The following is a 13,184-nucleotide window of genomic DNA, read 5'->3' as shown; positions in this document are numbered from 1 at the left end:
GCATCTTGATTCTAATGTTTATGCTGGCTCTGAGTAACCAGAGGTTTGTCCATATCTCTCAATACAGTACCTGGAAAGGAAAACCAAGGGTTTGAAATTTAAACTTAAAGCTGCATTTGAGCAAGGCTCTCCAGCAAATGGAGAGTAGCTGCTTTGATGCCACAATCATAGAGGAAGGGTACCACAGGCCAACAAATGTTTTTGTTGCTATTTTGTGCATAAAACCACAAAAGCAAACCAATAAGCTCATAACACCTTTCAGAAACTGTAACAGACTTTGGAGGAGCTCAGCCTTGCAACTTTCCTAATAAAATAGACTCAACATAAGCAGAGCACCTGCTTGCAATTCCTTCTACTTCGTAAGACACAATGGACATTTCATGGATCCCTAATGTAACCTATTGTTACTGGCATTCAGTCATAGCAGAAGGACCTTAGAAAATGCCTGTGGATGCCTAGGGATAACATAAGATTTCTGCACAAAAATCCTAATTTTGTGCACTTGGAGTAAAATAGTCTTTTCCTGTTTTCTGACTTCTTTTTGTATATACGCTAGAAAAGTTTCTGAAGAAATCCAGACAATGTGCTCTAAGTTGTCATTCTCTCCCCACACCCTAATCCCATTCCACATTTTATGTATTAAAGTATTTAACAAAAACAGAATGCAGTTGGGATGTAGCTGGCACAAGACAGAACAATGTATTTTAAGTTCCTTTTGCATAAAATAATGACTGGATCAAATAACAGTGCATTGGGGAACCCCCTTTCCCCATTTTGGGGTGTTTATAGATGCGAAAGAGATCTCATTATAAACTGAAACAAATATTACATCTTCCATTTTAGCAGATCATCTGTGGGAGAGAAAGGTCTGCTGGCATTATGCTCCATTTTGGAGGGGAATTTAAAGATTATCGACAGGGAAATTGCATCTTGCATTGAAATTGAAAAGAGAACTTACCCACCTGCTCTTTAATTGAGTGAGAGGTCAAATCCAAGAAAGTGCACATGCCACAGCCAGTGATGCACATCCATAGCATGATAAAGGAAGTTGAAATCCAACTGATCAGCTGTTTGATGGGGAAGGGGTAGTAGGGGAACTACATCTAGTCCCCCCATTCTTCCTAAAGAACTGATTCAAGCATTGCTGCTTACTGGGCTACAAACATGTAGTCCTGGTAACTGGAGTCAGCTGGGGAAGTGCAATGTTCAGCATCTATTGTACACGTTTCTATATCCAGTTAGGAAATCTGCTTTTGCATAAACATGGCCCCTAATGATTACAGCAAAATATCTTATAGATAAAGGTGAGGAATCTTTTTCAGCTCAAAGGATGCATTCCCGTCTGGGCATCCTTCCAGGGCCCATATGCTGGAGGTGGGAGGAGCCAGAGGCAAAAGTGAGTGGAGCAACAAATGTTAATTTCTATGCACACTCACACATCCCTCTCTATCCTCCATCCAGACAACCATGGACTTATCTACCCGGTGGTTTACTGTGTATTTGGTGCTGCTCGCATCTCCTTTAAATTGGCATGGTTCACACAATGTTACCAGCAAACAGAAGCTATCACGCAGTTTTCCCCCTGTAAATCCATACTAACCCAATCCACTGATAATACAAAAAGGGAAGAAAAAAAGTCTTCACTCCCTGTCTCTAGTGCTTATAGATGCTTTGCTCCAATGCTTTTAGGTGGGTGTGTCAATCATTCCTCTTTCCACACCCACTCCCTCCTCCCTTTGTTCATTTTATTTCATGCAGGCTTAGGCTGACAAGCAACTTCCAGTTGCTCTCCTCCATTCTGCTGGGTTTTTTTATGTTGCTGCAAACAGTGCCTTTATTTTCACGTTTAGTGTTTAAAGCCCTAAATGACTAAACATCTGAAAGACCACCTCCTTGCCTACAGTCCCTGTTAGCAGAGGGGGCCCTTTGGGTAGTTCTACCACCCTCGGAAGCTCAGGGGGATGGCCTAGGAGAGGACATTCTCTGTGGCATCCCCTAAGCTGTGGATCCCCCTCCCCACGGAGGTGTATCTGGCAACTTCATTGTACAACTTCCAGTGAATGCTGAAGATGCACCTCTTTACCCTGGCTTTCGACAACTGAGACGTATATTTTAGGACCCACCCTATTTTCTGTGATGTTGTTTAGGTTGTTTGTAACTGTTTTAAGTATGTGTTTTAAAATTGTTGTAACCCGCCCTGGAACCTCTGAGTGTAGTGTGGGTAATAATAATATGCATTGTTGTATTTTATTTTCACAAATACATTCATTTTTTGCACTTTCCCCTAAAATATACATTTTGTAAATATATTTTGTAAATATTGGTAGAAGAACTGCATAGCAAAATTCAGATAAGTGTGAATCTTGAAGGATGGCTGTGTTTTGGTTCTCATTGTTTCAGAAAGTGTGAATTTGATAGATTTGGTTTTAAATAGGAACTGAATTGAATTTCTCCCCCATCCCTATCAATAAGTAATATCAAATAATAAATAAATAATATCCAACAAACAAAGGATAACAGTTAGACTAAAACCTCTGTCGCCAACCCTTTGTTCCAATCCAGGTGGTTTTTCAACAGAGCTAGTTTTCAGGTTACTTAGGAAAAGGTGCAATGTCCAAAGAAGTCTTGTTTTTTTTCACTTACTTAAGCAGAAATATGTAGAATTCATGAGTAATGTTATTTATTTATTTATTTATTTATTTATATCCCACCCTTCCTTTCAGTAGGAGTCCAGGACAGCAAACAAAAACACTAAAAACAGTTTAAAATAAAGCATCTTTTAAAACATTGTTTTAAAAAAACTTTAAAAACATCTTTTTTAAAACATATGTGAAGGCACACAGTACCCTAAGCATACTTACCAGGATCTCGTCAAACTCCCGCAGACAAAAACTTGTTTAGGAGTGGGCTGTACATTCAATGTCATTTCCCACCCCTCCAATCAACCTGAAATAATATTAAACCAAATTGAGATAATAGCATATAAGAACACAAGAACATAAGAAGAGCCTGCTGGATCAGGCCAGTGGCCCATCTAGTCCAGCATCCTGTTCTCACAGTGGCCAACCAGGTGCCTGGGGGAAGCCTGCAAGCAGGACCCGAGTGCAAGAACACTCTCCCCTCCTGAGGCTTCCAGCAACTGGTTTTCAGAAGCATGCTGCCTCTGACTAGGGTGGCAGAGCACAGCCATCATGGCTAGTAGCCATTGATAGCCCTGTCCTCCATGAATTTGTCTAATCTTCTTTTAAAGCCATCCAAGCTGGTGGCCATTACTGCATCTTGTGGGAGCAAATTCCATAGTTTAACTATGCGCTGAGTAAAGAAGTACTTCCTTTTGTCTGTCCTGAATCTTCCAACATTCAGCTTCTTTGAATGTCCACGAGTTCTAGTATTATGAGAGAGGGAGAAGAACTTTTCTCTATCCACTTTCTCAATGCCATGCATAATTTTATACACTTCTATCATGTCTCCTCTGACCCGCCTTTTCTCTAAACTAAAAAGCCCCAAATGCTGCAACCTTTCCTCGTAAGGGAGTCGCTCCATCCCCTTGATCATTCTGGTTGCCCTCTTCTGAACCTTTTCCAACTCTATAATATCCTTTTTGAGATGAGGCGACCAGAACTGTACACAGTATTCCAAATGCGGCCGCACCATAGATTTATACAACGGCATGATGATATCGGCTGTTTTATTTTCAATACCTTTCCTAATTATCGCTAGCATGGAATTTGCCTTTTTCACAGCTGCCGCACACTGGGTCGACATTTTCATCGTGCTGTCCACTACAACCCCGAGGTCTCTCTCCTGGTTGGTCACCGCCAGTTCAGACCCCATGAGCGTATATGTGAAATTCAGATTTTTTGCTCCAATATGCATAATTTTACACTTGTTTATATTGAATTGCATTTGCCATTTTCCCGCCCATTCACTCAGTTTGGAGAGGTCTTTTTGGAGCTCTTCGCAATCCCTTTTTGTTTTAACAACCCTGAACAATTTAGTGTCGTCAGCAAACTTGGCCACTTCACTGCTCACTCCTAATTCTAGGTCATTAATGAACAAGATGAAAAGTACAGGTCCCAATACCGATCCTTGAGGGACTCCACTTTCTACAGCCCTCCATTGGGAGAACTGTCCATTTATTCCTACTCTCTGCTTTCTGCTTCTTAACCAATTCCTTATCCACAAGAGGACCTCTCCTCTTATTCCATGACTGCAAAGCTTCCTCAGAAGCCTTTGGTGAGGTACCTTGTCAAACGCTTTTTGAAAGTCTAAGTACACTATGTCCACTGGATCACCTCTAATCTATATGCTTGTTGACACTCTCAAAGAATTCTAATAGGTTACTGAGACAGGACTTTCCCTTGCAGAAGCCATGCTGGCTCTGCTTCAGCAAGGCTTGTTCTTCTATGTGCTTAGTTAATCTAGCTTTAATCATACTTTCTACCAGTTTTCCAGGGACAGAAGTTAAGCTAACTGGCCTGTAATTTCCGGGATCCCCTCTGGATCCCTTTTTGAAGATTGGCGTTACATTTGCCACTTTCCAGTCCTCAAGCACGGAGGAGGACCCAAGGGACAAGTTACATATTTTAGTTAGCAGATCAGCAATTTCACCTTTGAGTTCTTTGAGAACTCTCGGGTGGATGCCATCCGGGCCCGGTGATTTGTCAGTTTTTATATTGTCCATTAAGCTCAGAACTTCCTCTCTCGTTACCACTATTTGTCTCAGTTCCTCAGAATCCCTTCCTGCAAATGTTAGTTCAGGTTCAGGGATCTGCCCTATATCTTCCACTGTGAAGACAGATGCAAAGAATTCATTTAGCTTCTCTGCAATCTCCTTATCGTTCTTTAGTACACCTTTGACTCCCTTATCATCCAAGGGTCCAATCGCCTCCCTAGATGGTCTCCTGCTTTGAATGTATTTATAGAATTTTTTGTTGTTGGTTTTTATGTTCTTAGCAATGTGCTCCTCAAATTCTTTTTTAGCATCCCTTATTGTCTTCTTGCATTTCTTTTGCCAGAGTTTGTGTTCTTTTTTATTTTCTTCATTCGGACAAGACTTCCATTTTCTCAAGGAAGACTTTTTGCCTCTAAGAGCTTCCTTGACTTTGCTCGTTAACCATGCTGGCATCTTCTTGGCCCTGGCGGTACCTTTTCTGATCTGCGGTATGCACTCCAGTTGAGCTTCTAATATAGTGTTTTTAAACAACTTCCAAGCATTTTTGAGTGATGTGGCCCTCTGGACTTTGTTTTTCAGCTTTCTTTTTACCAATCCCCTCATTTTTGTGAAGTTTCCTCTTTTGAAGTCAAATGTGACCGTGTTGGATTTTCTTGGCAATTGGCCATTTACATGTATGTTTAATTTAATAGCACTGTGGTCACTGCTCCCAATCGGTTCAACAACACTTACATCTCGCACCAGGTCCCGGTCCCCACTGAGGATTAAGTCCAGGGTTGCCGTCCCTCTGGTCGGTTCCATGACCAACTGGACTTTATTTATTTACAACAACCCTATAAGGTAGCTTAGACTGAAAGATTGAGACTGGACCAAGGTCACCCAGTAAGCTTTGTGGCTGAGTGGGGATTTGAACCCTGATCCTAGTCCAATATCCTAACCACTACACCACAATGGCTCTCACTTATCAAAGTTTCTGCAGGGTGGGTACCACTATAGAAAAGACTGTAGCCCATGTTACTGCTAGCTAGTCTCACTGGGTGAAGAGATCAAGGCCAGAGCCTCAGATAATAGCACCTACAGGATGAATATACAAAACCGCATGCACACACACTAACATCACTACCTTTTCTCATATCTACTTGTAGCATCTTTCCTGTGATTTATGCAACTTCTTATATGCTCAGCACTAAAAAGCAGGATATTCCTATCATGTAGGTCTCCACTGATTAAATTTAATCAGGAATTGCTGTGTTCTATTATTGTTGTGATTAATATACTCATCATTATCTGTTGTAATGTTTTGCTATTGTACTGTATTATTGACTAGATTCCGCCTCATGCCTATTGAAAAAGTGTGGAAAATGCATATTATAATACAATAAAATTAAAAATATAAAACTTGCTGCCATCTACAGAATTCTGTAATGTACAGATCAATTTCTCAAGTAGCTTACCTCTTGAAAAGGTATTTTACCTACCTTATTTCCAGTATAAACCAGCTTTCACCAACCTGGTGTCCTCCAGATGTTATAGACGCGAACTCCCTTGAGGCTTAACCAGCATGGCCAATGGTTAGTGATAATGGCGTTTTAATCTGAAACATTTGGAGGACACCAGGTTAGAGAAGCCTAGTATAAACACACAAGTTGATATTGTGGAATAACAATTCTACTCCGTCGCCCAGTGTAGTGACTTGTATATCTATATCTTCATGGTGCCCTTGCCAGGTTGCATATGAATACATTTTTTATTAGGTGCAACAGAAAGGGACTACTCAGATCCGAACATGCAGGACATATTTTCCATATCATCAACCAAGCCAGAATGTAAAAGAGCATGCATCTATATAGCCAATGTAACAGCCAAGTTCCAGATTCCCCACCACAATTACTGTCACAGAGTTTGGGACTTTTGTCAGATGCAATGTCTACTAGTAGCACAGGGAGTTGGAGCATCAAGGACAATCGAAAAGAGTCCCTCTAACACAGCACTGTTTTTCCCACATCTTTTGATGTGTCCTATGAGTGGGTTATGTCTGCAACTGCAGATTCATTTAAATATTTGGAACCCTGGGAACTAGACTTCTGTGAGGTGGCTCAGGATCTCTTAACAAATAATTCCTAAAACCCTTCCTATTAAAATTCAGTTCCCAGAGTTCTTTGGGGGAAGCCTTGACAGTTAAAACCTGGTATGAAACCAGTCTAGCCCTGTTGTGCAAATCTGTTTACAGTGACGCTGCTGTGAAGGATCAGTTGTGTTGCCAGTCCAGTTAATTTCTGTTGTTGTCTTCTGCAGGCCTTGAAGCCATCAAACCATGCTACCATCCAAAGCATAGTGAGAGCTGTGGGTGTTGTCTCTGGGATACCTGAGCCTTGCTGCGTCCCAGACAAGATGTCATCTCTCAGTATCTTATTCTTTGATGAAAATAAGAATGTGGTACTCAAAGTCTACCCAAATATGACAGTGGAATCTTGTGCCTGCAGATAACACCTCCCCCCATCCCATGGAGCCTTATCTAATCACCCCTGCATTGACTTTGTTGCTTAACAATTCCCCCCACTCCTCCCCATTTTGCACTGCCAATGCATTTCATTCTCCAAAGATTTATAAACAAATATGAATGAAAAGAAGTGCAGGAGTCAAGAAGGAACACCCCATACGTTTCCATAATGTGGAAGGACCAGATTATAACTTTCTTACTGTGAGAATATGATGGAGGAAATATGCACCAGTAACAAGTGTTGCAAGCTCTGCATGAAAAAAAGAATGAAATCTACAAAGAACTCAGCAAGATGATTTGAAGATTGGTAGGAAGACCCTTTGGTATATTTCTGTACAAAACAGTTCACCCAAACTGCTGATTTCCCCCCCGACCCATTCTTCCAGAAACTCATGGTGAAGGAATTTTAAGATACACATTATGTGTCTGTTTGAAGCGAAGCTTTCTATCTTAGGTTACTGGAAAACTCCCCAGAGTGCTAAACAACTAATCAGTCTGACTTATCTGAAGAGCCTAAGAAAATCCAATTTAAGATACTTATTTTCTTGTTGTAGCATGTCAGTGGTGCTCCAGTGGTTCCACAAGCAAAGGGTTTCTTTCACAGAATATTGGGAGCCTTTCAGTTGCAAGCAAAAATGTTCTTACATTTGCATACCTACTAAAGACCAACAGTAAATTGGGTGTGGGGAACCTTTGGCCCTCCAGATGTTGCTGAACTACAACTCCCATTAGCCCCAGCAAGCATGACCAATGGCCAGGGATGATGGGAGTTGTAGTTCAGCAACATCTGGAGGTCCATAGGTTCCCCACACCTGAAAATCTTACCCATTGCCCTAGTGCAAATCCCTGCAGGAAAATGATGAAGGGAGATGTCAAAGAAGAAGGTATGGGACTGCCAAGAGGATATTGTGGCCAACCCCTTAGGCAATGATAGCTCCTTGTGCTGGCAGTAAATCCTATCAGGTCTGGTTTAAACATGATTGTGTATGTGCATATATTTTTTAATTTACTTATTTGGGGCTCCATGTGCTCAATGACATGTAGAAACCTGGTCACTAATACTTATCCATGCAGTGTCAGCCTGGTAGAATCGTGTGTTCCTGAGCAAGGAATACTTGACAGGCTGCAAGCTGGTTGATGTGCAAACGTAAGAAGATCCCTGTTGGATCAGGCCAAGTGGCTAACCAGATGCCTATGGGAAGCTTGCAAGCAGGACCTAAGTGCAACAGTGCTTTCCCTACCTGTAATTCCCAGTAACTGGTATTTAAAGAAATACGTCAAATGAAATACCAAGTGTGTAGAACCCTGCCAGGTAATTCCCACCCCCTAACATGTGCTATTACATTTAAGGCAGCCCCCTCACTGATGAGGGGTCGAGTGCAGTCCCACCAAAATATAACATAAATGTAAGCAGAGCTTGAGCTGACAACGCCTAAGAATCAAGCTGATATAAAATCATATCATAGGATGAATTTTACATTCCAGTTACGGTAAAAACCCATTTCCTTACGTGGACCACGAGAAGTTGAGAACGTGGGGTGGGGGAAGGTTGTATTTCATATAGAATATTTACTCTTGCCTGCAACAAATTCCATTATCTTGCACTACTGAGTTCTGTTCTCTATTCCCTGATCACTTGTTAGCAGTAACTTCCTCACACAATTCTTGATCAAGCTGCCCCTTCACTGGTGCCCTGAATGAACCATAAAATGGATACAGAGCTCAATGAATTTAACTTCCATGGCCTTAGAGCAATACCATGTCCTTAGATGGCATGAAGATACACAGTGTGCAGCACAAGGCAACTTAACTGCATATCCAGGAGCTGATCTTTACTTGGTGAAGCCAAGGACTAAACAGACATCTAGTCATAAGTGCATGACCTTCTTTTCCAAATTAGTCTTGCCTACAGTCAGATATCATGGTTAGGCAGTTGGATCAGCAGACTACATTGCAGTTTGGTCTCACACTGGATGGGTTCTTTGCAAATGAAAAAGGATGTGACCTACATTAGTCAGAGGGAGTTGGTGGTGCTGAATCCGTTGCGCCCTTGCGTGTTGCAGAGCGTTGAAAATGTGTATGTTGTGACCACACGACCTGGAAATGCCAGTGTTTGGGGTGGACTTTGACTTGTAAATGCTACTCATCTCACAGAAGATACAAGTGCCTTCCAGTCTCTGCCAATAAAGCACTGTGCTACTTTCTTGTATTCAAGTGAAACTCTAGTGCTTGGAATGGAGCCGAAAGCTTTCATTTCTAGCTCAGTAGAGTTGTGGTGCAGCTTCAAAGGGCTTGCTCCTCTCTTACTGAGGAACTGATACATTCATTATTAAGCTATTTCCTTCTTCATGTTAAAAAAATAAGACTTTGTACATTTTTATTTTTTTGCTTAGGAATTAATGCTTGTACAGTGTCAGTAAAGTTAAAAGAAAAAACCCAAAGGATATTTGTATATAGAAAGAAGCTTCTATTAATGCCTTTAATTTATTTTATGTCTGTTGCCTTCCTGTGTGTTAATTAATTTTCACTTTTTAGTATTCTTGAAAACACCGGTTTTTACATTAATTTTACAAAATTGTATATCTATAATTAGAGGATCTGCATGCCTTCAAAACCAAATGTACGCGATGGAGACACACTGAGAAGGGCACTTTTCACTACTGATGTATAAGCTTGCCTGATTTCTATTTGTTTCCTTCAGTAATAGGAATTTTTCACTGCAAACTACTATGTACAAGTTTAAACAATTTTTTTTAATGTAAAGCTTCATTTTCTCTCTCGATTTCTAACAGCTACAAAGAATTTTCATTTTGAAATGGGATAAACAACCTCTTATTGTTTTGAAAAGGATCAAAAACAGTTTTTCAACAAATGGGTTAGGAAGCAAGTGAAAGAGCCCAGGTTCAGTTCCTGGCATCTCCAGATAGCTCTGGTAATGTTTCCTCTCTGAAACCTTGGAGAGCCCCTGCTTGTCTCTGTAGAGAATGCAGAGCAATGGTGTGACTTGGTATAAGGTAATTTTGCATGTTCCGACACCCCATACAGACTTCTTGCAGTTTCAGGTAGACAACAGAAGTCCCTAGAAGATCACAAAGCATGGTGGATGGATTGCACATACCTTAATGAGCCAAAGATTGGGCAGGACTGCAGTCAAAACAGAAGGGCTGAGACTGGTATTGATGAGTTAAAACAAATGTTAGGATTTTCTGGGTCAGTTAAGCAGTTATTGGGCAAATTCCAATGGAAATTATTACTAGTTTGTGACTCACCAGAAAGGATTAGTTTATGAGAAGTGGATTCTTCTCAATGGATTCTTTGCACTCCATATCACCATCAAAGGGAATGATGAGATGATAGGAAGAATGCAACTTTTTCAGGAAAAAGCTTTTGGGGGGGAAAATCCCCATGTGGTGAAGGAAGGGGCAAGAGAAGTCTTTTATCTAAGATTTCCAAAGATCAAAGTTCTCTTTTATTTTACATTCTTCAACACACATTGCAGGTTTTCCCCAAAATATGAGGTAAGACCTGAGTAAAACTTCAAAGGCCAAAAAATAAAATATAAGGCACTATGTTGAAAACAGGCAATTCAGGTGAAAAGGGGAGATAATATTTATGTGCATGCATTCCTTTATCCTGTAGTAAAATGCATGTTGCTTGCTCTCTGGGATGCTCAAAGGTGAACATTAAAAAACATGGAAGATCAAACATGTAGCTTGAATCCAGAGTGCGACAACAATACTAGACCTGCACTCCTGGATCAGACTGAAAGACCATCAAGTCCAGTATTGTTTGTCCAAGTGGCCAACCAGATGTTTCTGGCCAGTTTCAGGTCTGAGGTGCATCTGGTACCTCCCTGGCATCACTAAACGGCAGCAATGGTGGGCAGACACTGGGCCTGGAAGTAGTCATCTTCATGTTAAATTTTCCACAAATTCCTCGAGCTTGTCCACCTCATACAGCATGATGAAGAGATCTAAGAATATAAGGCAAACCAAAGGCCCATCTAGTCCAGCATCCAATTTTTACAGCCAACCAGATGCCTGTGGGAAGCCAAGAAGCAGGAAATGAGTGCAACAGCCCTCTCCCCAGTTATGATCAACAGCAACTGGTATTCAGAGTAAGGATGGGAAATTCGATCCAGTTCACATTTAAAGATGAATCAACTTAATTTGCATAGTCCAAAACAATACGTGAACTGAAACGGCAATCCTTCAAAATTCACACTTCTCTGAATTTTGCCATGAAGTTCTCTGGCTGAGGAATGTGTACCAAAATGCATATACTGGAGTAAAGCATGCATAAAAATGTCTATATTAGTGAAAATAACATAACAGAATGCATTATATTAGGGAAAATATAAATATTAGGGGAAATGTTTATGTTAGGCAAAATAGCATACAAAGATGTGCATACTGGGAGAAATTGGTACTAAAAAGCAAATTAATTTTCATGAGGACTTAAAAAAAATCAGCGCACTGATGTAGAAATGTGGAAAGTGATCTTAAAATTGGAAAAAGGAGAAACTGAACTTGACAGATCTGTCCATCCCTAGTTCAGAGACATGGTGCTTCCAATACTGGAGGTAGTGTACATCCATCTTCACTAGTACACATCTGAATCATGCAGATCTTTTTAAGGTGCTGGCTCTAATGGTTGTCAATTAGAACATTTTGTTCTGGGCATCAAAGTGTCTTGGACCAACACTGAGAGAATGTTGTTTTGGGGGCATTGTTGGAATTTCAAATGATGGCAGCTGCCAGACCCAAGTATCCAGTGCTCACTGGGGTGCCAGAAAAAAAACTTTAAATGGGGTTAGGGGCACGATAGGCACCAGTGATGGACCCTGCCTGGCTGAGTCCTACAGCTGCCCAAGGATGCCATCTGATGGCATGGGGCCTATTATAATGTACCCTTTGGGATATTATTTGTGACGAGTGGTACAACTTTCCACACTCACATTTTCAACCCATGCCGGCACCTTTTTGTAACAAAATGTTCAAGGTTCTAGTTTTGGTGTACAAAGCCCTATGCAGCTTTGGACCAGGGTACCTGAGATATAGTCTTACCCCTTATATACTCCGTTGATCATTGTGCTCTGAGGTGAGGGTCTCCTGCAAATACCATCTTATCAGGAGGTCCGTTCTGCGCAACATAGGAAACGGATCTTTACTGTGGCAGCACCTACCCTGTGGAATTCCCTCCCCTTAAATATTAGGCAGGTGCCATCTCTGTCACCTTTTCAGAGCCTATTGAAGACCTTCCTCTTTCAACAAGCCTTTTAAATAGAGGCCTTATGCTAGTCTGTGTCTAGACTGGAATTGCTTTTAAAGATGTTTTTAAAGTTTTTTTAAAAAATGTTTCATTTTCATATGTTTTAAAGTCTTTTATTGTTAAGATGTTTTAAAGTGCTTTCAGTGTTTTTGTTTGCCGCCTTGTGCTCCTTCTGGGAGGAAGGGTGGGAATTAAATTTAATAAATAAATAAAGGCCCAGCCTAACTCTGGAGGCAGTGTGGTTTTTATCTGAAGCTGCATGCATAACTCTAACATGATAACATCACTTGGAGAAACATGGAGCAGATCTCTGGCCTTTAAAGAGAAGGATTGAATTTTGTCACTTTCTAAAATAATATAAGCCTTTGGGACTTCTCTGTTTTCCGGATGCTTTGGCCTCTCACTTTTCTGTCCACTGTAAATGGACCACGGTTACATCAGTGGGTTACCCTGTTTAAAAAAGTATCTTTAAAAATTGTTCTTTTCAATTCACTAATGAATGCACATCGTGAATAATGAATGCAAGTGGCAAAAGACGTCCTGTGAGGCTGATCGGGCACGAGTAAAGCATCATAAAGTTCAGTACAAAAACTTTATTGCGTGTAGCCATAGGTCTTTGCAAAATACAACATAACACAAGTAAACATCAAAAAGCTGAAAAGTTTATACAAGATTAAAATGATCACAAGATATTATAAGTCTTAATGTGGTTCACCTGTAATTTCCTAGCAGCCAAGG

General features: G+C 40.8%; 1 protein-coding gene across 1 annotated transcript in view; it reads left to right on the top strand.

The window, feature by feature from the left end:
* The window catches only part of BMP3 (bone morphogenetic protein 3), a 65,087-nt gene extending 52,430 nt beyond the window's left edge, over nt 1-12,657 (top strand). The window contains exon 3 of the mRNA XM_061583222.1: nt 6,971-12,657. Coding sequence (XP_061439206.1) covers nt 6,971-7,162 — 192 coding nt within the window. The 3' untranslated portion in view covers nt 7,163-12,657. The remainder of the gene's footprint in view (nt 1-6,970) is intronic.
* The last annotated feature ends 527 nt before the right edge of the window (nt 12,658-13,184 follow it).

This window comes from Rhineura floridana, chromosome 9, assembly GCF_030035675.1.
Source record: "Rhineura floridana isolate rRhiFlo1 chromosome 9, rRhiFlo1.hap2, whole genome shotgun sequence".
Classification (NCBI taxonomy): domain Eukaryota; kingdom Metazoa; phylum Chordata; class Lepidosauria; order Squamata; family Rhineuridae; genus Rhineura; species Rhineura floridana.
Note: the sequence above shows the minus strand (reverse complement) of the source record. Positions and strands in the feature narration are given on the sequence as shown.